Source organism: Macrobrachium rosenbergii, chromosome 21, assembly GCF_040412425.1.
Source record: "Macrobrachium rosenbergii isolate ZJJX-2024 chromosome 21, ASM4041242v1, whole genome shotgun sequence".
Lineage (NCBI taxonomy): Eukaryota > Metazoa > Arthropoda > Malacostraca > Decapoda > Palaemonidae > Macrobrachium > Macrobrachium rosenbergii.
This window is the reverse complement of record NC_089761.1, coordinates 66058237-66084054: the sequence shown is the minus strand read 5'-3', so window position 1 is coordinate 66084054 and position 25818 is coordinate 66058237. Positions and strand designations below refer to the sequence as shown.

General features: G+C 37.0%; 1 protein-coding gene and 1 pseudogene across 1 annotated transcript in view; both read right to left on the bottom strand.

The window, feature by feature from the left end:
* The window catches only part of LOC136849639 (solute carrier organic anion transporter family member 74D-like), a 56688-nt gene that overhangs the window by 16249 nt on the left and 14621 nt on the right, over window positions 1-25818 (bottom strand). The window contains exons 5-7 of the mRNA XM_067122944.1: window positions 3427-3559; window positions 2842-2922; window positions 2420-2565 (exon numbers count right to left, since the gene is read on the bottom strand). Coding sequence (XP_066979045.1) covers window positions 2420-2565; window positions 2842-2922; window positions 3427-3559 — 360 coding nt within the window. The remainder of the gene's footprint in view (window positions 1-2419; window positions 2566-2841; window positions 2923-3426; window positions 3560-25818) is intronic.
* Window positions 11712-23623, bottom strand: LOC136849648 (solute carrier organic anion transporter family member 74D-like; annotated as a pseudogene).

The following is a 25818-nucleotide window of genomic DNA, read 5'->3' as shown; positions in this document are numbered from 1 at the left end:
ATATATATATATATATATATATATATATATATATATATATATATATATATATATGTGTGTGTGTGTGTGTGTGTGTGTGTGTGTGTGTGTGTGTGTGTGTGTGTGTGCATGTGTGTGTGTGTGTGTTGTTACAAACGTCTTCACTGTATGCTGTGATTTTTCCCTCTTGATTTCGAGAACATAGGTTAAATTAAAATATTCATTCCCCAATATGAATTAATGTACATTTCAAAAGAAGTACTAGTTGTTTTGATGCTTTCAAACCAAGAGTTCCCATGTTTTCCCAGACCCAGTTAACCCAGTGCAGGTGTCTAATGAGAAACTAAGTGCAGGACCCTACAGCGAGTCATTACTGATCTGACCTGACCCTACTAATGCACCCATAAACTGACATTTTTAGCAGCTGCTTGCCAGTAGCACGCCCCTGTTGAGAATTCCTTCTATTGTTACCATTTTTCTCAATCCCCTAGTCACATGCCCCTTTGCATTTCTCTGAGTTTTCCCTCCATCCTAAGTACCTGCGCTGCCATCAAAGGTCACCTTTCTTAACCTGACCCACATCTGCAGCTCCGCCTACAAATCCCTCGACTCTCCCACCTAATTGCCACCCCATTGACACCTCTTCTCTGGAACCTTTATCTTGCCGCCATACAATGACCTTTCTAGGTATCTGGCCAGATTAACGTCACACCCTGTGAGGAGGACAATGGAGAACCCATTAAGAAGAGGCTGTCAAAAGTGTCAAAATACAACTAGCCCCAAAAACCATTCTTTGTTAGTTCCTCTTCAGAAGTCATACTGCTAGTATAACCTATGGTAGTTCCCCTTCTGGTGTCCTCCATTCTTGTAGACTCTCTGCTCAACCTTCTCCAGAAGACACACTGCTAGTATACCTCACGCTAGTTACCTCTACAGCACCACTCTACAACATCACCCTCCTGGCACTCCAAACACACACACACACACACACACCCGCTTAGTTGACCTTACGCTACTCCGCTAGTCTACTCTTCCGACTTCATGCCATTGGACTCCTCCTGCTAGCCGCCTCCCACAGATGTCACCCTGCTGAATTACCTGACGACTTCCCCTTGTCCAGAAGTCACTGAGAGACTATGCTCAAGCCCTACTTAAAGTAGTTCTACGCTGCTACGCTGAAGATTGCAGTACCCAGCTACACACTTCTGTGTGCTGATGCCCTATTAGCCTACCAGTGCCACTGCATTTCATCGAATTCTCCTCTGATGGGGAACCTTGAGTTACAATGGTTCCACTGACGCCCTACTGCAGAAACTTGGCTCTACGAACCTCATGTCTTGTCTGTGGACCTTAAGGTATTGTGATTGGAAGTTCTTTGTCGACCCCTTAACTATACCCCACCTGTGCTTATAAACCTGTTCTAATTCCTGTACCATATCCCTGTTCCTCTCCTCAGAGATTCCTTGATTTTGATTGTGGTGGAATTGTGATCAATAGTGACAAATTTTTATTTCATTTGCATACTTGTTTTTAATTGTAATTATTTTGCCTACATGAATTCATTGTCATTATACTCGAGTCCATTCGTATGTGTTCAACTTTCCTGCTCTTGCAGATCCATGATTTCGAGTCCCTGTAGTGTGGTATCAACTGTAGGTCAACAGTGCCACCTTCCTGCATATCCGGTAAAGATATCCAGACTATCAACAGTGCAATGTTCTCGCTCACCGTACCCCTTACTCTGCATCCTTTGGATCCTCCCTGATATCTATTGCTTGTTAGTTTACGGAAGGCCTAGTGTGTAAAGATTTGCAGTTGTGGCACTTTGCTTGAGTACTTTGTGATTCTTTAGTGTAATGTAATTCTTGACGGTACCAAGGAGCTCTGTTTATAGCTCCTGTACATATTTTATCTTCTGATTTAATTAGTGAATTATACTATTTAGTGGACACCTTAAGTTTACCTCCAACCCTTCTCATTTATTGGTGATTTTGAGTATTTTTCACTTTTAACTTTCTCTGTTCACAGGAGCACAGCCACCTTCAGTCAGTTGTAGTTATCAGAAATCCTATTTAAAGCCACCTTTCCATTTACACAGCAGTGCAAACGTGACAATATATATATATATATAATATATATATATATATATATATATATATATATATATATATATATATATATATATATATACTATATATATATACTTTTATACATAATGTATATACTATATATATATGTTTATGTGTACATATATATATATTCATTTATATATATATATATATATATATATATATATATATATATATATATATATATATATACAGTATATTTAAAATAGGAAAGTAGATAGATAATAGTATAATTATAGTATACGTGTATGTCACATACAATCACACTTATATGCAAGCAGAAACAAAGAAAGTACCTAAGTGTGAAATACCTTAAGTGAACAATCGTAGTGCCAATCTTCCCTGTTGCCAGAGCAGTTGTGCCGATCGTTTCCAACACCAGATAGTAAAGGATAGCACCACAAGATTCTGGACAGTAACCCTTTGTTGCGGTTCCATATTGAGTCCTTCCCTGGTTCTGGAATAAAAGGCAAAGATTTTATGTTAATGAATCCTTGAAAGAATTGATCTTCGTGATTAACATGGAAAAATATGAATATGACGTGACAGAACTTTCTGCATTTTCAAAAAAAGTTTTGCTATATCAGTTTTACTCTAGTTTATCATAAACACTGTCATTGTTCTTCAATATTAGTGAGCGTTTTGCGAATTTTGTTCTCAAGTGTCATAAAAGTATGTGCCAATACATGTTACAACCAAAACCTTTGTCTTATGTGCCAAAGAACATCCTTACTTGTATGGATGCAGCACCAGATGTCGGTGAGTGTAAAGTAATGGATGAATTATTTCCAATACAAGTGCATCCTCTATATACCTGTGGGATGTAACAATATAGTTTTGTTAGATATTTGCCATTGTGTTTCGTTTATCAAGCGAAACAACTGTTAGCAAGAGCTGAAGGAAAACACCAATAATCAGTTTAAAAGAGCGAATCAGTAATACACAAATTAGCATCAGGATCACCTGTGAAATATAACGAATATAGCACTGATTAGTCCCTCGGCTAATCTTCCCAAATGATTTATTATGAAAGCCAAATAAGGGATTTTGGTTCCACATCTTGATTAACACTAAAATCTAACAGGCTGGAAGTTGGCTTATTGCCATTCATGAGGGCAGCTTCCTAATCGCCCCGCTTCTTTCATTCTCAAAAGGTGCGACAAGTTAGACCTCGATCTAGATCTCGTTTTAACAGGTTTCATGAAAATCTGTTCCTGGTTCAGTGCTTTGCCGATTGCCAAAAATCTATCGGCTTAAAATCTCTCGAAATATAACAATAACGTACATTGTCACGACAAGCAGGGAAAGCAGAGCTTACCTTAGGGTTAACAGACACATCCACCATCGTGCATCCAGCGGCGCAAGGAGAGTAAAATAGAGTTATGTTGTCTTCCGAACACACAGGAGAAAACTTAGCAATGCAGTTGCAACTAGAAGAACATCCAAGTACGCTGGCAAGAAACACTAAGAGATAAAAATAGCAACAAATAATGGGTGTAAGCTCTTTTTTCGTTTATTCAAAATATTCAAGCGTGAAAGTAATGTATGAAGGAATTGTTGAACCAATTCCCCCTTATAAAAGTGAAGCAGGGTGCATTTGAAAGTGACTGAAAGCAAAAAGGTTGAAGCTTTTGGAATGAACTGGTATACGAAGCGTTAGATGAATTTAATGGCGCTCATTGTGGAGATACACAGGTAGAAAAAGGTGAACGTACGTGAGAGGATGGATCAGAGTAATTTGAGATGGCGAGGTCATGTGGAAAAAATGGACTTAAGGAGGGAGGAGAAGAGGACGACCTAAAAAGAGTTGAATAACTGGGGTGAGAGAGGTAATGAAAAGGAAGGGCCTTGATATCCAGGAGGAGCGAAACTGAATGCAATACCGGTGAGTGTCAGAGCGTGTGTCGGATTTGACGCTTTTCTGATTAGTTTTTATGAAGGTGAATGGAGCACCTCGTGTTGAGGACGTTGTCAGAAAAGGGAGCTCGTCCACGATTCAGCAGTTAAAGGATTAAAGCGGCAGTGACCACTGTGTTGCTTTCTCTCTGGAGTCGCTGTCAGAGGGAAAAGCTTGGCACTGTTGAAAGTCGGTTGTTTTCTTCTACTGCCTGTTTGTTGCAGCAGGGCATGCAACCGTAGCTCTTTTGGCGTCTATTAGAAAACATAATGTCCATCTTGTGAAAATTATATCTTTTATATTCAAGAACGACGGTTAAACGACGCACTTACTGGAAAAGGTACCTACAACTTCGGATAAAGCATATAAGATTGGGGGTTATCTAGTGTCGTGACTTTCCAACAAAATGCATTATAACAATTCTTCCCCTTGAATTATAATATGTATGCCATGAATAGAATATAACTAATAATAGCATAAATTGCTTAGAAATAAATAACATCATAAACCCAAGAAATATAGAAATGAACATGCTGTGGCCTTTTGACTTCTTACTTTCTTCCCCTTGAAAAGATTTAAGAATTCAGACATAGACATAAAACGATGAGGACGATGCTTCCTTCCCACCTGTCGCCCTGCAGCTTTAACTTTTGTCATCGCTCTGCTCATATTCTCCGTCTTCCATTTTACTTCACACCCTCTCCTAACTATTGTTCCTTAATGCAACTGCGAGGTTTTCCCCTGTTACACCTTTATAAACACTCTTTACACTCAAGTTGCTTTTCAGCACTGAATGACCCCAGGTCCCAATACTTGGCCTTTGGACTCAATTTTATATTCCATTCTAAATCTCGAAAATTGCTTGACATTCCGTTTACGACACAAAATGAATATAAATATTTCTTAAGGCAGGAGCCAATGTATATGGTATCCATAACTAAGGATTTCAGTCTTACAATCGCCTTTGGTCTGAATATCTCCTTGATTTCTTGCAAAGGCAAAAATTGCTTTTCATCTCTTCGTCCTCTCACTATGGCTTAAAATACGTTCACTTTGCCATCTGAAGCAGCGTCCTCAAGTATCTGCTCCTTCGACAACATCTTTTATACGCAACTGATGATTTCCGCCCCAACTCATTCATTACTCCTCAATATTTCGATGGTTAATCATTTCATGCCACTTTACCTTTATCTGAGTCAGTCCTTATTGTTGCTCTTCGGTTTTGGGGACCCTTTCAACAGGAATCCTAAATTAAAAGCTCACAACCTCTGCAATCCACCTTGGTTGTGTTTTCCTTCGGGTGGTTGTTACTGCCTGAATTGTGATATGAGAATCACCCTCTCGTCTGTTAATAGTTTACTATTCAGCCGGCCTTAGGGATTTGATTATGAATGATCACGACTTTTGATTAAGGAGATTTATACACTAGAATAAAATGCGATTTATCCCAATACAGTAAAGTCTCTCTTTTTTTATATTGGATTCGTTAAGTTTATAGTCGAAGTAAGGATTCAAACCTATGTATAGGACTGAAAAAAGTAATGAACCGAGTTCATGATCTCGCCTTTCACACAGCTACTTGAAGTTAATGGTTCTAGAAATCAGTCCCCGATTCTGGTTTAGTCTAATCTCTCTCTCTCTCTCTCTCTCTCTCTCTCTCTCTCTCTCTCTCTCTCTCTCTGTGTGTGTGTGTGTAACATACCACAGCTTTTATCCGCACCCAATTGACTGTTTGCAATGTTGTTTCTGTCAGCCAAAAGGACGGATGCTCAGATTGGGGGATAGTTATCTATTCGACGGTGAATTTTCCTTAACGTTCTTCTAAACGTTTCACTTCATAGTGGAATCATGGTTGATCTGTTGACTATTCTCACCTTTAAAAGGCGTACTTGGTAGATACTCACCTACTTCATTGAGATTTTGCTCTTACTATTCTCTGACCCAACGAAAGAGTGCCTTTTGATTGTGAGTCTACTTGGGAAGTCGCATTTCACCCTCTGGTTCATGAATTAATGTTGGATTCGCGATTTGACTCTTATGAGAGAAGCACCTAACTCCTATGATCAAGGCAATATCGGCAAGAGTGAGTATGTTTAGCTTTATGGACCCATGAGTCAGATAGAAGGCCGCAAAGGATATAGGCAACTTTAAGGGAACACACGACACTCGAAATCAATGTGAAAGGCTGCTAAAGAGGCTCTGATGACAGCTTTAATGCTGTTTTATATGTGCGTTGGCTTCTTTATAACATTTACGAGGCTGTATCACGCTTCTTTATTTATTGTAAAAGTGTGACAATGACGTTTTTTGTTCCTTTTATATTATATAAATACATATCTAAAATGATGCTTATGAAATCCCACCTAACACCCTCACAGGTTACGGAAATTCAACTTAATCTATCAGAAAGCACATTTTTATAATCTGGAAGTTTCATAACCAGAGACGACGTCAAACTAATTACTATCTTTTTATACATTAATCGCCTGTGTAATGATAGTGCTTTCATAGAAAACAATACGCCCTCTCTTTCTACCTGGCAAAACTGGCAAAGGTAAGGGAATTGATATCTATCTACCTGTCAATTTCCTTACTTTCGCCACTTTTGTTCTCGGTAGCAATATAAAAATCCACGCGCTGAAGTTCTGCTTACATGTCTCGGGCTAAAACGTTAAAAACGCTCACTGACGTTAATTCATCGCGTGAAAGGTACAACTCCGTGAGTGTCGGTTTGTGTTTAGTAGCGTTCCTGAGTCAAGTGTAGGTAGAATAACCATCATACTGCATTTTGAGTTAACAAATCTCAATTGAGTACTATAGAAGACTCCAAAAGCACAGCTGAATCATGTTTTAGCAGGCGTTAATGAAAAAGACAACTGCCAAAAGATTTTCAGTATTGTACATAATTCTAAGGTCAGAAAGTGCAAGAATCACTCTCCAGTCCCTAACCCTAGAACTGAATTATTATTGTTCTGAAGAAAAGTCCAATCTTCTATGCTACCACAGGCCGTGCATTATCAATATTTCCACTGAGATTTTAATTTAGTGTCATTTTAGGGACCGTCTTTCAAGCTGTGTCAATTAGAGAATCGTCTCTGTTTGTTCAATAACAAGTTACTCTTCAGCAGGAATTGGGTAAAGCGAACTTTCCGAAGAACATTCACTCAGCACTTCCATCCAGTGTATAAACCACGTGTTTTGTAAGGTCTGTCATCACGTCTCCAGTGGGGAAGAGATTACAGTATAATTTACTGTGGTCAAATAATTTACATTAAATGAGCAAAACCAAAGGAGGAGAGGGAAAGCAACCAGCCAATCATTGTTGTAAGTCAATTACTGACTGCACAAAACATTAAGCTTATTATTTATTACAAGACTTTAGGGATGTCAGCCTTCTCTTGCTGAGTACCCTGCCCCCCTTCAGAGAAAATGAAGAAGAGGAATGTTGTCTACAAGTTTCAGTGCCCTTATGAGTGATACCTGCGCTCTTACATTGGGAGGACATTCATTCAATTTTCAAAACGCCTGCCAGACGGGACCCATTCACGAACATTACTGCATTACTCATAAGGGCACCCTTACGAGGCATAATTTGATTAAAACGACTGAAATTATCAACAGTGCCCCAGGCTAACATCGCCTCAGAAGGGGGTGATATCCCTTATCTAAACGTCCCTTAAGAACGTTTCCTCCTCCCATAGTTATTCAAAGGAAACTCACTGTAAACAAGCAAGAGCGCACCTTCAGTACGGCCTCCCCCAATGAGACACCTGAGATGCTGCCAGACAGGTAGCAGCAATCCCCCATCTCCGACACAAGCATCATATGTGATGAGTCGTCTAAAAAGCACCACATTTGTAGTGAGTTGACCAACAACCAGCTAGATACCAAATTGAATGTATTCAGCAGAATAGCTCTGGGAATTTGCCTTATCCCCATTCACAAATATTAAGCTAAAAAATATCGTTTAATATTGAATTGATTATACTTTGGGAATATGTTATACCCAAAGAAAATTATAACTGACAAGGCCTCTGCGTCGGCCAGGATTCGATCCTGGGTCTTTGGTTTAGAAATAACGACAGTGACTTTGGCCACCCAGCAGCACTTATCAATGAAAATTCCCTTTGGGTGTAAGTTATACCCAAGGTATGGTGAAGTTAACAAAGTTATTAAACGATATTCGTGACCTAATATTTGTGAATATTAAAAAAGTCACGTTTGTAATAATGACTCAGCAAGATGTAGTGTCAACTATTAAGGAGACTATTAATACTCCTGTAGCTAATGCTAATTTTGTCATTCTTTTTGTGGCCGTATTATCATCTTTGATTTAACCAGGATCCAGAGAAGAACTTCAGTCTCATGAAAAACAGTCTAATCATGATCCCTACCAAATGTCCAGATGTCTTACCCGTCTAAAGGTGACCCAGATGCCTCAAGAGGAGGGCACTTGACCAACATCTTCAGAAGATAGAGAAAACAGAATAAAATCGTAACGAAGATGTTAAACCCAATGACGACTCGAGGACCGGGCCTTGCGAACCTCAGCACGGCCCCAGCAATCACCGTCCCCAGACTAGTTGCTGACAGAGTGACCGCTCCTATGAATTGAAGGCAAGATTGATTAACAGAAATTTAAACCTGTCGTCTGCCTGATTATCAGAACTGATAAACTGATGCTAATTAATTTTGATATAAAAGGTTAATCATACTATGTAAGACCACTGGTCTACATAAGACCACTTGGCTGCCTGAAAAAAGCAAGGGCCAAATGCTGGTAGCAGGTAGCCTTAATCGAACAACAACACTGAAATTAGATGTCTCTGAATAACACATTTTTTTAGACTTGAATAAATAAAAATATGGTTATCCTACAAAAAGAGGAGTCATGGTACAGTTAAAAAATTATCTTTTGTCATGGCTACAATTTAGAAATTATAATCTTATTCAGTTTCGTTGATCTGAGAATCCCCGCCCCATTACTTCCCTCTCTCTCTAATACTATGGGATTTGAGACCCAGCCCCTAAACTCTCTCTCTCTCTCTCTCTCTCTCTCTCTCTCTCTCTCTCTCTCTCTCTCTCTCTCTCTCTCTCTCACCTATGTAATAGTTAGCATCACTGGCGCTCTGACGAAACTGATTCTCCATGTACTTTGGCATGAAGATCTTGTAGCCACTTGCAGCCATTGCAAACACCGATAAGTTATAAGCATTGGCCAGCCAGATCTTGTTCCCGAACAGCTTTTTCGTTACTCTCATCATGTCTTCGAAAATAGAAAAGAAAATCATATGGATGGTGTACTAAAGTAGTTTCATTATTTTTAAGGTATCCCTATATTTGTTTTCTATTTTCTTAGTATTCCTTTCATATGCCAAATAAAAGATTATCAGTAATCTCATCTCTCTAAAATGCAACATTTTCTTCCACCTGTTACAAATTTATTTTGATTAACAGATTATGTCCGATATTTTCGGATAAATTCGCAAATCTTTGAGTGATGAAGTCATGTAATGCTGAACAGTATCTCCCAGCCAGAACTGATCCTAATCCAAACGACTGCTAATATCATTAGATATAGCCATCAGTACACCACGGAAAGATGATTCATAAAAATTCTATCGTAAAGTTGAATGAAATGTTCGTGTCCCATTCACGGCTGCTCCCTGAGAGACTGAAATCTTGATAAGCCAGCCGAATCTGATGAACGGGTCCTTAGCCCAGTGCTGACCTTTTCAGGAGATTATTAAGGATTCACTCAAGGATTTGCATCCGCAGGGATTCAGAACTGGTTCTATATCATCAGATAAAATGAAAGTTCTTTCATGGATATGTTCGTAGGCAAAGATAGAAACCCACTAATAATAACATGATGAAATCTTGTATAACTTACTTTTCAGCGTTGGCTTAGTAACTTGTCTTTGACCCTCTTGTATTAAATTGTCAATATACTTGGCATCATTTGCCGTTCTCCTCCTTTCGTCCTTCACGTTCAAATTCATTAATTTCCTTTTCTCTCTCTCATAAGTGTGGCCGGCAGTTGAAAAGGGAGGCAGGCGAAGCCAATACCAATCACGATCAGAGCGCTGCCAATAATCAGAAACCCTGGAAAAGGACAGACGAAAGTTTTATTGAGTTTTACCAAGATTATATTTTAATTTTGATTGAAAACAAAAGCTAGTTAAATGAAGAACTAAAATCGAGCTCTTCCTCTTGTAGTCATTGGACAGCTTTTGCATTTAGAATAATTTAAATTATTCTAAATTAAAATTACGTTCCCATTTCAAGCAAAAGAAATATTATATTGTAATGTTTACTTATCGGCGTGTTTGTTATTATCCTGTCACATAATGCACAGTTGAACACACCAATGTGTTTGGTGCTGGAGCTGCAAAATGTGTGCAATATCTGCTCACATCAGCACATTTCTGCACTCAGCCATTCTTCTCATTTCTCGATTATACTATAGGATATCTGGAACGAAGAATGGTTTTAAATCCATGAAATTATTTTATGGTATAAATAGATGAACAACTTGAAGGAATAATGAGTTAAGACTTTGTTTTCATGTTTCCATTTATTCCATTTTTCTTCCATTTTTCTTCCATTTAAGTCCTTCACTAACACATTAGCTTTTTTGTCATTTCTATTAACAATTTACGAGATAATTCTTCACAATAATACTGTTTTTATTTTTGCTTTCCTATATGTAAATTAATGTTTGGATCTTGTTTTCTTTGTTAATGTCATAAATTTTGCCTTCTTTTCCTTCAGGCTTGCCTACGTTTAATGATTTAATTTTTCGTATTACATTTAATTTTCCACTCAAGTGATTTCATGTTAATTTTGCGACATGAACTATATTTTCATTTAAATGTCAGAAGATGAAAACAATACCATCAAAACTGTCACCAGTTTACTTACGCAATGTATTCGTCTTCATCTATTTATCTATCTATCTATCTAAGTTATGACTTACTGATGTGGAAGTATGAAAATTCTGTCTATCACTCTTTTCAGGTTCTCTAGCTTTCACTCATATGTCAAGTCTTACACCTCTTAGAACAGTATTAGGGTTACTCAATAACGTAGAAAATTCAAGATGACCTAGAGTAAATTTCAACATCGCTGCGTTTAAAAATTAGGAAGCTCTTTTCGAAAAATATGCTCAACAACACATTCAACTGATCCGACGTAGCAGGGGAAAAGGTGCTGTGCCAGACGCATGAATATGGGATTTATGTCCATTTTCTTTGGCAATAGCCCTGTTTCCTTTGGACGAACTGTCAGATATATCTAGAAACGAACAACTTTTCGAATTTCTAACTAAATATAATTGCATAACGTACCTACTCAGATCTGTTCAGTATTCTTGCAGCACAACTGTTCAAAACTGTTTTGAACAGTTGTGCTGCAAGAATACTGAACAGATCTGAGTAGGAACGTTATACAGTTATATTTAATTAGAAATTCGAAAAGTTGTTCGTTTCTAGATATATCTGACAGTTCGTCCAAAGGAAACAGGGCTATTGCCGAAGAAAAATGGACATAAATCCCATATTCAATGCGTCTGGCACAGCACCTTTTCTCCTGCTACGTCGGATCAATTGAATGTGTTGCTGGGCATATCTTTCGAAAAGGGCTTCCTAATTTTTAAACGCAGCGATGTTGAAATTCACTCTTTAGGTCATCTTGAAGTTTCTACGTTATTGAGTAACCCTAATACTGTCTCTAAGAGGTGTAAGACTTGACATATGAGTGAAAGCTAGAGAACCTGAAAAGAGTGTTTCAAAATTTTCAAACTTCCACATCAGTAAGTCATAACTTAGATAGATAGATAGATAGATAGATGAAGATGAATAAATTAGATAGATAATAGATAAACACTGCGTAAGTAAACTGGTGACAGTTTTGATGGTATTGTTTTCATCTTCTGACATTTAAGATGGAAATATAGTTCACGTCACAAAAATTAACATGAAATCACTTAGAGTGGAAAATTAAATGTAATACGAAAGAATTAAATCATTAAACGTGGGGCAAGACTGGAAGGAAAAGAAAAGAAATTTATGCAAAGAAAAAACAAGGTCAAACATTATGAACATTAACAAAGAAAACAAAAAGATCCAATAACATTAATTTAACACATAAGGAACATTCAGTCTTATTTAAAACCATTTCATTTCAGTTGAAAAATAAATGAAAACAGTGTTATTGTGAAGAATTATCTCGTAAATTGTTAATAGAAATAACAAAAAAGCTAATGACAAGAAATTTCATTACTGCAGTCACAAACATAAAAATAAATCCTTTATATCATTCATTCTGAAAGACAAAGCTACAGTTTCTATATATAAAAAAAAATTAAATTAACCATGATTCCTTTACTACTGGATGGGGTACTGGATTGGCTAATAAGTTTATTCCATTGTTTACCCGTTATGCGATCAACTAAAGTTCAAGTGGTTCTCAACCAGGGGGGAATTCCCCCCTGGGAGGGGCAATTGCAGAGTTTCAGGGGGGAATTGTGACCACAGATTGGCAGGCTCAAACTGGCTCTAGGACCACACAAAAAACGCAGTGTGCATCTGTCCCCACTACTGAGAGGTCACGCTGGGCTTTCTCTCCGCTAGCTTGCGTGTTTGTGTTAGTATTTTGTTGCATATTATTTGGAATGCACCTTTTAAGACAGACAAATTTGGAAAAGGGGAAGGGTGGAATAACATTCTGACTTACGGTGAAAGGGTGCATGTTCCAGAAAAGTCTGAGAACCACTGAACTAAACTATTCGGAACTAGACTTGTTCCAAGGTTGTATTAAGTTATTAGTTTTGAACAATGTAATAGAAAAAATTTTAGAATTTAAAAAAATTATATTGCATAGACACTAATGAAATCAATCTCATGGGTCAACCACTAAACGTTGGTTTTTTACGCACTAGAAGTGAAAAAACTATCTGATTTCTATGTTTGTATTTCCATGCCATGACTGTTTTTGGTTTCCTGTTCTGAGATAAAGAGAATATTTTTGTGTTTGCTAAAACCAAGCGTCAGGCACTGGAACTGCAACTAAATCATATTGATTTTTATTCAGTTTTTACTTGAAATGGTAATAACTACTTAAATATAAATTTATATTGACATTTTTTTTAAAAAAGAAGCATTTTTTTATTAGCAAAGCTGGCCTGATATACAGAACCTGTTATTCATAAAAGTTACATTTACATGGTAGAACGTTATTATTATTTATTTATCTTCTTGCTGTCCGAAGCAATTGCCGTCAAGAGTTGGCTTCTATATCTCAAGTTTGTGGTCTGTCTCTTTCCCTGTTTGGACTGATCAGTTCCAGGCCAGATGTTAAAGCTTTAGTAAACTTCATATTTGGAGAGGAGCATAAATAAAGTTAAATCCTTTTTCAGGAATATAACTTTGCACTTCATTTTACTTTCTCATTACACTTCGAACCGTCAGTTCTCAGATTTATGTTAGCTACGGTGCTTGGGTAACTTTCTACAGTCATTTTTCACTTTTTTGCTGTTGACATGTTTGCCATATAATTTTCACTTCAATTCTCAGTAGGACAAAAATGTCAAAGTAAATCCCAAATTAGCAAATGGTATTGGCAACATATCTTGTAGAGAAACACGAATACTAAATTTCATAGCAGGTAATTTTCCTGATTTGGAGATTTCATTAGCTGCAGCAAACGTCCTTGCATAACAATACGAATGAATGTAAAGAAGAAAATAAAACTTCAAAAGGCCTCCTGCAAAACCCAGACCTCAGCGCCCATTTCGTGCTCATCTGAAATTTTCTTCACTCCCAACACCTAAACTCTCTCATCTCATCTTCGTCTTACGAGCTACAGGAATTAACTATGACAACTCTTTCACGGTTTTAATTTGTCAGGATTTCCTTGATAGGTATAAATAATCTTAATCTTCTGTGCATTTAACATTTTTCTAATTTCTTTGGGAAATTCTGTGTATGCACGCTAAATATAGATACAATGTGACCTTAGTTCCTCATTTATTTCGTCAGTTCAACCAGCCAGTTCATTTCTCTTTGTTGTTTTTAAATACACTTCTGCTTGTTTCTCTTTCTCTCTGTGACTCTTTGCATACTTACATAAACACCCACACACCACACACACACACACAAACTCGCACGCACACAAACACGAACACACACACACATATACATGGGTGTGTGTGCGTGCGTATGAATGTGTGTGTATGTTCTTAAAATTAATTCAAAGCCTTACTACTGCTATACTAATCATAATTATAAAAACGAAACGCTAATGGTGAATAATTTCTGAAAGATGTTTTTCTATGAAATATCTGCAAGGAAAATGTTCTTAATTTAAGCAGCTGTATCACTTACCAAGCCACCAAGCGCCGAGCCATCTAGGATCCTTAGTCGAAAAGCCCGGAGTCTTATCTGGGACAATCCAGTATTCCAAACACATTCCTCCTAAAAGAAATCCTAGTACAGGACCGAGTGTCTTCAACAGTAGGAATGTACCTGGAAGGTGACGGAGTAGTTTACGTTAATTGACGTCTGTTGTAGATAAATCGTTCGAGCAAATAGTCTCAAAATAGTAAGTGATACAAAGTTTTGGACTTTTCACACATACCCATACAGACATACACACACACACACACACATATATATATATATATATATATATATATATATAAATATATATATATACAGTATATATAAAACCCCAGTTGCTCAGTAGTTAACAACCTCACTTTACCAGCAAGCAACTTCAGTCCATTAACTAGGTGGGAGTTGGTTGTGGGTGGGTGGAGGAGGAGACCGTTTCCAGAAATATTCATTGAGCCTTTGTCGACCGAAGTCATGAATGAGTTACCTCGATCTTGGACAGATTCTAGTGTTTAGGAAATAGTTGGTTGACTGATATACTGATTAACGTAACATCGGCGTCGGAACAAAATTGTTCTAAAATGGGGAAAATTTCTAGCTTAAATTTTTCGTGAAAAATTGACTCATCTACACCTACGTCTTAATAGCGTCCTACCTTACATTTAGAAAATTTTATATATAGAATAATAATAATAACTGGTAAAAAGCTGCCCTAAAATATAGAGTTTCAGGGAAACAATATCCTCTCCGAGAACCTTGGAGAGCAGTTGAATACCATTCTCATCACCGGCTTCAGAGAGTGAACTGCTCGAGTCCCTATGAAAGTGTAACGAGCTCAGTGTTCTTGAAAGAAAATGAATGATAGCCTACATCAAACAATTCCATCAATGCATTTGTTAGAAGCGGATATCCATATGTTACATACTGTTTGACACGGATATCCATATGTTACATACTGTTTGACACGGATATCCATATGTTACATACTCTTTGACACGGATATCCATATGTTACATACTGTTTGACACGGATATCCATATGTTACATACTCTTTGACACGGATATCCATATGTTATACTGTTTGACACGGATATCCATATGTTACATACTCTTTGACACGGATATCCATATGTTACATACTGTTTGACACGGATATCCATATGTTACATACTGTTTGACACGGATATCCATATGTTACATACTGTTTGACACGGATATCCATATGTTACATACTCTTTGACACGGATATCCATATGTTACATACTGTTTGACACGGATATCCATATGTTACATACTTTTGACACGGATATCCATATGTTACATACTGTTTGACACGGATATCCATATGTTACATACTGTTTGACACGGATATCCATATGTTACATACTGTTTGACACGGATATCCATATGTTACATACTCTTTGACACGGATATCCATATGTTACATACTGTTTGACACGGATATCCATATGTTACATACTGTTTGACACGGATATCCATATGTTACATACTGTTTGACACGGATATCCATATGTTACATACTGTTTGACACGGATATCCATATGTTACATACTCTTTGACACGGATATCCATATGTTACATACTGTTTGACACGGATATCCATATGTTACATACTGTTTGACACGGATATCCATATGTTACATACTGTTTGACTCAGCAAGTGGTACATAAATTCAAACAACTTCCAAGCACAAATCTAATATCATTGAGTAAGCTCATTAACAAAAAAAAAAAAAAAAAATTTCCTTCAGTTCCTCGCAAAATGCAATGGTTTAGCTTTAAAATCAGGAACACTTACTGTAATAAACTGACGTAGTCTTTTTGCTAACGTTATCATCCACATAGCTAACACCTAAGCAGAAGAAGACGCTCATAGATATACCAGCAATGAACTGAGCGACAAAAATAATGACCAACGGTCCCAAGAAGTACAACTTTTCTTCTCCCCCGTCCTCTAGCCCAGAGCACGGGTCTTCCTCACTCCCGAAGCCGCATAAACCCTCCGTCTCTGAAAGGCGATACTGAAGTGACTCCAATCCGGTCACAAATGAACTATCCAAAATAATATTATAACTATGTAGTCTCAAATTATAAGTATGTTGGTGTTTCATACAATACTATAACGTTGAGTCGTTTAAAATGCAAGGATGATCTAAAAGATAAATAAGGAGAACATAGAAAAGAGCGTGTTTCAGTCGAAGAGATGTGCTTTTAAAAATGTATTTCAATATGACATTGTGGACTAATTTAACCTGTAACTTAGCTTGCCTTTGATTAATTACAAGCCCTTATTGCAGAACTTGCCACTCTTCATCAGATGACTCATTAAAGTATACAAAATACTTACGTTATCAAAGTTTACAACTGGCAGACAACTAGGGAGAGAAAATACAAGCACATATCTGTATAGAAACCTCTGAATAACGTTTCTCTTCTCCCTCGTACCTGTAGCGCGATAACATTCACTGCCATTACTTCTGGCTTCGACTTCGGTGACCAGTTCTTCCTCAATTACCTCCCCGGGACCATATATGAAGTGAGGAAGGGCAGTCATAAAACAAGAAGTAGCAGTCATGAGGATACCTGAGCCTAACCATCTAGGTCTGTGTCGGAAACTTAAATAATATCCGAGGAAAGGGGGCGAACATGATAGCCGATATGTCGTTACCAGCGAGGACTATACCTGCAATAAGAGAAAGTCTTCAGCAGGAACATTACTGAACAGGCTTCAAAGTAGATAAGATTGAAACAAAAGAAAATCCTTAATTGGGTGGTCACAGCCACCGTCTATCCTGTTCTAAACTAAAATATATACAAATATATATATATATATATATATATATATATATATATATATATATATATATATATATATATATATATATACACACACACAATGAAGGCAGGGGAAGCACACCAACAGGTCAAGAAAGTCATATTTATTCAATTCCAACGTTTCGGAGCCAGCCAGCAGGCATCATTTTCAAGCTACAAGTAATAATACCTAATTAGTACAATAAAGTTAAGTGACAAATGTTAAAATACACAATATAAGTTACATTAAAACAAACACAGTTAAAAATATGGATAAGGACCAACCGTAGGACCCATCTGCGCCAGTATCTCCATGTGCTCGCTGGAAGAGCACATGCTTGATACTTGTCCCCTTAGTTACCATCCACTATCTTATAAGCAGTATGTGGACGACACATTCGCACTTTTTAGAAGTCAGTTTGACACCGAGAGGTTTTTAGCTTTCATTAATTCATTTCATCCTAATATTAAATTCACGATTGAACACGAGACTAACAACGAGTTACATTTTTTAGATATTTTAATAACACGATCCTCTCAAGGCCTCGCTACTTCTGTTTTTAGAAAAAAGACATTCACTGGTCTTGGTACAAATTTTTATAGTTTTTGTTCTCTTGATTTTAAGATTAATTGCTTATTAACCATGCTTCACCTAGCCTTTGCTTTATCCTCTAGTTGGCAAGCTTTCCACAATGAAAACACGTTCCTGCAAAAATACTTTAACAGCAACTGCTTGCCCCCACCCACTTACTCTTTAAACACGTCTCTAAATTTTTAAATAATATTTTTGTTCCACGTCATCCTACTCCTCACGTTCCTAAACTACCTTTCTATTCCAGTCTTCCTTTTATTCACGACATAATCTTTTATAAAGAACTCCAGTCCCTAATATACCGTCATCTCCCTGCCGTGAAAATCAAAATTATAGCCACAAACCCACTGAATATCGGTAGATTTTCAGCTTTGAAGACCATTTGGATCCTTTAATGACCTCTTGTATTATTTATAAGTTTACTTGTCCTCGATGTAATCGAGGAACCTATATTTAATCAACACATAGGTTACTTAATGTTCGATTCGACAGTCATAGAGTTGTCAGCTATAGAACTGGCACTAAACTTTCAAATCCCAAATTTTCCAATATAAGGGATCATGCCGATAAATGCAAATACTCTATTCACTAAAAGACTTTAAGGTTTTGGGCAGAGCCTGTAATCATAAACTTTTAACAATTAATGAATCATTGTTTATTAGAAAACTGGTCCCTTCACTGAACACCCATGCCACGTCTACACCTCTTTATCTCTCATGAACTGTTGACGTTTTTGGTCAGTCCTTCCTCTGCCTCCACACTCAATGGTTGTTCCTTATTCATATTTTTAACTGTGTTTGTTCTAATGTAACTTATATTGTATATTTTAACATTTGTCACTTAATTTTATTGTACTCATTAGGTATTATTACTTGTAGCTTGAAAATGATGCCTGCTGGTTGGCTTCGAAACGTTGGAATTGAATAAATATGACTTTCTTGACCATATATATATATATATATATATATATATATATATATATATATATATATATATATATATATATATATATATATATATATATATATATATATATAAAATATATATATATATGTGTATGCATGTTGTATGTATGTATAATAGTATGTATATATATATATATATATATATATATATATATATGCATGTTGTATGTATGTATGTATGTATATATATATATATATATATATATATATATATATATATATATATATATATATATATATATGTATGTATATATATATATATATATATATATATATATATATATATATATATATATATATATATATATATATATATATATAGAATGGACTTCAAAACATTCTGCTTTGTCTGAATTTTTCTTGATTTTCCCCGCCAATTGGTGACGATACTACAAAATGAAAAAGACTTAGTGACTGTGAACTTATTTGTATTATCTCGATTTAATGATAATTTCTGAGCATCAGGAATGATTTTTTGTTTTAAAAAAGGTAATGCAAATATAATCCTTCTAGGTGTGTAGAGAAGGTAGCACTATCGACTGTTAGAGATCCTCAACCCTTCCTTGACCTATTTCTGTTTCTATATCTTTTACAAGCTTATAGTCGAGTTGCCAACATAGTGAACCTATGAATGTTCTAAAGCACAAGGTTTCTTGGGTTCTTTGCATTCTTTGGGTGTTTTCTTGATATTTTAGAGAGGTTGTCAAAATGACGACCTTGGGCAACTTTTGTTATGAGGCAAAAAAAGTCCGCCATTAGGGAAAAAACAACTTTTCTCAATAACTCTGGATCTAAGCATGGAAATGAAAAGATAATGGTGCCTAACCCCATGTTTTTGAGGTCAAGGATGAAGATAAAAGCATTAAATATATTGTATCTTGCATTTCTAGTATGTTAATGACAAATTCTTTACGTAAAATGGATTTAAATTGATCCAAAACAAAACAGATCTCACCCTCGCTAAAACTGAAAATTTACTAGATAGGCTATACTTCATAAGAACATATAAAAATAGACCACTACTGTAAGCTATTAACAATTCTAAGGTAATAACGTACTTTGCAAGGCCAAAATTACTCTAAAAATACATATGTAGTGTGTTTCATGAACATTGCTAATCTATACATAGATAAGAAAAAAAGCTTAGACAGACATGAAAAATGGCTAAGACAAACATGCTGACGAGTCTTGCAAGCAAGACGAAAGTCAAGAAAATTATTTATTCTAACTAATTATCATCAACATCAGAGATATCAGAACCATCAGTTTCTTCCAGCTGATCAAGTTTCGTCAGAAAAGGGTTATAACATCCATCCACAACCCCACACACGCAGTACACACTGCAAGATATTTTACTTTTGTGACAAGAACAAGTTGTATAACTACAAGCTTTGCCTTCTGCTTTGCAGCTACAACTAAGTACGTCTATCAAGCCAGGAGGGGCTGGTGGAATAGTAGCAATAGCAGGGGATGGTGTTTTATCTTTCACATTCCATCCAAATTTTTCAATATCTACTGTTGGGGGTCCTGGTTGATCAGCCGCTTTCCATAATATCATTTGAGGGTGTGCTCTCTGTACATGGAGGAACAGGTTGGCATCTTTGAGAGGCAAGGCCATGATTCGCATTGGTTTTCCTTTTTTTCTTGTGTACATCTTACGGCGGGCTGCATTCATCGAGATCCCTGGGGCATACCATACAATGCTGCAAAGAATTCCTGTCCTGCTTTCTTAAGATCATTTTCGGTAGCATTTTCCTCACCAAGTATTCATCCAATACAGGGAAATTTCCTGACAGCAAGATATTTACAGCACTTATTTTCCCTTTACTGAATGGATATGATATATTATCACAACCGGTCAGTGAATGCATGCCCAACAACTGCAGACATTTAGGACCCAACTTTTTACAAGTCTCATTTATATTAATGATTTCTCCATTCCAACAGTCCATTAGGACTTCACATTTTGAATGCAATTCAGCTTTCCAAACCCAGTAAATTATCAGAACCAGCACATCAGTACCATTACTAAGAACTCTGATTATTTTGTTGCTTTCTGCTACTTGTAGCAAGTATGTGATCATTGTAATATCAGCTTTCTCGTGTAAAAAGGCACCACTACTTTGACTCTCTAAAGTTATATCACTGCCAAAGCTGATAGAGGATATTAATGTTGAAAGCTTCTTTTTGTTGTTTTTGTTCTTCATAATGGCATCCCTACTGGGGAGTTGACTGGTAAGGGTAAGGTTGTAGCTTGTAGTACTTTCACTACCACGTCTCTGTCTCTCATGGTCCTTAATTGAAAGGTCATCGTACTTATCAAATACCAGTATCTTTTCACAATGTTTGGGGGTATTTAGAGAGGTAACTCTCTATGCTGTCAACAAGCACAGTTACATCACCACCATGAGGCCGTGTTATATGATAGAGAAGCTGTTGCGCATCCACGATGATAATATTGGGTGCTGGTGAGCTAGGCTGTAGAACACCAAGAAGTTTGGTAAGAGGAAATTTAGTGCCTTTGCGTAAGCAACCATACTCATCAATAAGAGATGATGGGACTGCACATAATTCATACTGAAAAGTGTTTTCCAATTCCAGCTGGCGCTGTTGTCCTATCATGAGAAGGCGTAAGAAAATGGTTTCCAAGTCAAAAACGGTCTGGTCTCCCACTTTGGTGCCAAGCTTTAGCTGCTTCACAGTTTTTACTGAGTTCGAAATTTTTTAGTGAAATCCAGATGGTAGTGAATTACGGAATGATGCTACCATTTTCTCCCCAACTTGCAGTGCATCATGTACATTGACTTCGCTTGGTGCAACTTTACCACTCACTATATTAAACAATAAGGGACTGTCAAGTTCAAGTGGCTGGGAATGTTTATTTAATTCAGCAGCAGTCCTTGAACGATCTTCAGATTCAAGTTTTTTTTTTTACCTTCTTCTTTATGTTTCACCTGCATTAATGATGTACAGTCTTGCTCTGAATATAAATTTTCCATGGCATCCGAAAGGAGAGCAGAAATGGGATATGAGTCAATCCATTCACTAACAAGCTCTGGGGATAACGTCATACCTCTCAACCTACCTTTTCCTATCTTTATAGCTGTTTATGTAGTCATTTATTACATACATGAGGTATTCATTTTTATACTAAATATGCAAAAGAAAACACATTTAAGGGCTTTATGTTAATCCTTGCCCTTGAAAACATGGGTTTGAACACCAAAATATTTTCATTATGATTCCCCGGTAAAACGATATTTGTGAAAATAGGTTTTGAGATAATGGCGGCATAAATGTGTACGTAGAAAACAATGCCCAAGGTTGTTATTTTGACAACCCATCTCAGACACCTTGGAATACCCTTAAGATTGCATATCAAATATAAAACCATGTAGGCTACTACTATAGAAAATTCATAGGTTCCCAATAGAATTCAATGGGGCAGCAAATGGACTATTACCACAATTGTAACCTTAGATGATGACAAGTTTTTGCAACAGATTTTGACAGTTAAGAAAGATCAGTTTGTCTAAGACTTATCCCGTGTGGCCCACCAGCGCGGCCTGGAGGTGGAAGTGAGATTTGGAACAGCATCAGGAGTCCTTTTGTTACTCAAAGTTAAAACTGTCTATCCTGATCTGTTTCCCTCCCTCCATTGCAGTTTTTGTTTTGTTTATCCTTATGATTTAGCACCAGGCTTCATTTTCTTTTTTTCTGTCTATTCTCAACAAGTATTCATTGTAGAGTAATTAATTTTTTCCCTATTTTTGTCTCAGACAAATTTAAACTTCGAGTTTTCCACTAAACAAAGCTATCCTTAGTGTCTTAACGTTAAACTTTAAGTTTTCTATCTCGAAACGCTCAATCTTGAACAATGTTATATGAGGAATGGAACATAAGATTTAGGCCAAAGGCCAAACACTGGGAACTATGAGATCATTCAGCGTTGAAAGGGAAATTGAGAGTAAAAAGGTTTTAAAGGTGTACCTCGCAGTTGCACAATGAAACTACTGTTAAGAGAGGGTAGAAAGTAATGTGGAACAAAGAGAATATAAAAGGAGGTACAGTAAAAGGAATGAAAAGGGTTGCAGCAGGGACCGAAGGAATGCTGCAAAGAAACTTATGTAATGCCTACAGTACACCACAAGAGGTGCATTGAGGCATTACCCCCTTACGGGGTCAATCTTGAATAAGCCTATTGATGTAAAAAATGACTAGCCGTGACCACCGGCTGTAATGTGCGAGGTTCCTGGAAACTCCTTTTGTTACGCCTTGCACGTGAATGAAATATAATTCCGCGCTCGTTTGCACAGTTTTTATTCCCCAATGCGCCATTACACTAGAGACTTGGGAAAATGACAGCTTCATATGAAAAAGATAGGGAATGTATTGTCAAGAAAATTAAATTATAAATTTCATTACAATACAGACATTCCTTTTTAAAAAAGTGAAGCCTTTCATCAACGTATAATTTGAGCAAAAACTTTATTCATATTGCATTATGAGGCAAAACTAAGACAGGGACATAATTACCTATTTGCAGACTGGTCAGCTTAAACCTCTTCTCAAGGGTGGAAATGATAGCAACCGTGTAGTTGAAAAACATTCCTTGTACGATGCTTGCCACCGAAAAGGCAATGATAGGAATTGGTTTGCAGGCAAATACCTGTCGATATTTAGAAAAAAAAAAAATTGGTTTCAAACCGGGAGCATAAAAGGAAAAACGAAGATGAGAAAAATGACTAGTGAATATGTGATCCACATTTTGTTATAATTTAGGCTTCAGCAATTCTCTTTTACTTAAAGTACTTTATATTTCCTCTCTCTTTCTTTTTAACACAAGGCTAACTTGCAAAGGAAGCAAAAGAGATGAAGTACAATTTTTGCTTAATATGAAAGTTCACCGATTCACTAGATTTTTTCAAAAACAAGAATCGTAGGCAGAGTCGACATAAAAAATCTTGGAATAACGAGAAAAATTATGATGACAAAGTTGCACCAAATAACCATAGTTGGCTGATTAGATTCACCGCTTTTAATGCTAAAAATTACATGTAAATTACTTAAATAATTTGCTTCGACACTTAAGTATATTTTTTATATCCCTGTATTGACAAGGCAGATCTGAGTGTTTATGAAAAACACAATTTACTGTGATCTTATACCATTTTGGACCACTGCTTTGTGAAAATTTAAAAGCAATATTCTCTACTTCCTGAATGTAACGTACAAAACAGAAAAATCAAGAAAATGGAGTTAAAGAAACAAAAATCCTGATCCCCTACCTGCGTGGGAAAGAGGCAAAAGTGTAGTCCAGAGAATTTCCCCTTTTTACTTAACCAAAACCTCATCACCGGCGGAAAACTTAACGAGTTTCTAATGACCTCTCAGGTGGTTTCACTGAGTGCACTGTAACAGGGATTTTAGGAAAAACAAAGGGCTGTTTTATTTAAAGGAAGCATTTTGGAAAGAAAAGCTGACATGACCTGAGAAATACTTCTGCCAGAATGGTCACGGATTGCTGCTCGCAAAATGTCTTCATTTCATTCTTCGTTATGTATACAGACATGTAAAATCCAAAGGAATGACTTTGTTGGAGAAGGAAGTCGTCGGCATCATTTAAGTTGGTACCATGAAGATTAGCAGTCTTACAGGAATACTTCCGAAACCAGCTTCAGTATAATAATTTCTTGAGAATTGTCCCTTGGTAAACGAAATGGTTTCGTCTTTCGTGGCTTTTCCCTCGTACCCTTACCTGCAAAAAGGTTTGGAAGCTTTCTTGCTAAGAACTTTACACTATTTAAACCCAGCGCAGTTTTGTTTTATATTTAACTGAACGTTCACAAAGTTTTTTTATTTAGGGAATGACTTGCTTTTTGATTTATGAAAATTGGGCTATAAAGTTAAGCACGATAGAGAGAAGAGGAAATTTGAGTTGTTGGACAGCAAGCTTGAAGAAAGGAGGTGGGTGCTCCTGGGAGACGAAGGGGCACTGGAAATAACCTTTAATAATGCCTACAGTCCATCACATGAGGTACACTGACGGTACTACCCCCTAGCGGGTATTTGTGTGATGTATTATCACGACTTCCAGCTTTTTCAGACTCCTTGGTGAAGATACGCATCTGTTCAGTTTTTCAGTTAAATACATCGTACATTACCTATGGTATTTCTGAATGAAAGTCACTTTCATTGCTTTGATCATTTCAAAATATTAGGTACACACTGCTCTCCTCGATTTTAAAAAGAAACTTGCCAAGCACAGTATAATATGATACTCTAACATTGTGGAATTTGGTTTAGAACAATTATATAATTAGCTGCAGAAAATAAAACTATAGTAACTGACTATTTGGTACGTGCCTATCACTTCCCAGAAAAACCCGTTCCAGTAGTGATTTGTATTTTAGAGCTCAGATATCGTGGACTCGACGAATCTTTTGCAAGAGTCAGAAAATATCGAGATGAAAGAAAGGCCGGATCAATAACTCAAAAATAAAGCGGCCCTTTAGAGTTGCATCAATCGTAAACATCAAAGAGCGACAACAGATGATGAAAGGCCTCGCGAATTGCTGCCTCTTTCCGGTGTCCTTCGGTGACACTTCACTTCCCGAAATACTTCACAAGAATGTTCCCGGCAATTTTCGCGCCGATTCCCTCTTATTTATGGACGGTAAAACCCGGGACCTGTCTCTGGTCGCCGTTGGCGCTGAAGCAAATAGCTCGTCTCGGAGTTCTTCCCTCCCATTTGATTTAACGTTCGCTCGCTTTCATGTTTTCACTTGTCGCAATTCCTGCCGCCGTCTTGTTATCTGCAACCCCGCCCCCACCCCGCCCCTCCTTCCCGCTTCCTTACCAGACATAGCATTACTCTGTTTTGCTCGACTATGCATTATTCGTCCCCCGACTTTACTCCTGCCAACCCTGATGTCTGATTTCAGGGAGAGATTCTTTCCGTCTCCTGCTATTGTTATGCCGGGCTTTTTATCTTCTTTCCGCCTCGGCAATCTTCTTATCACGCATG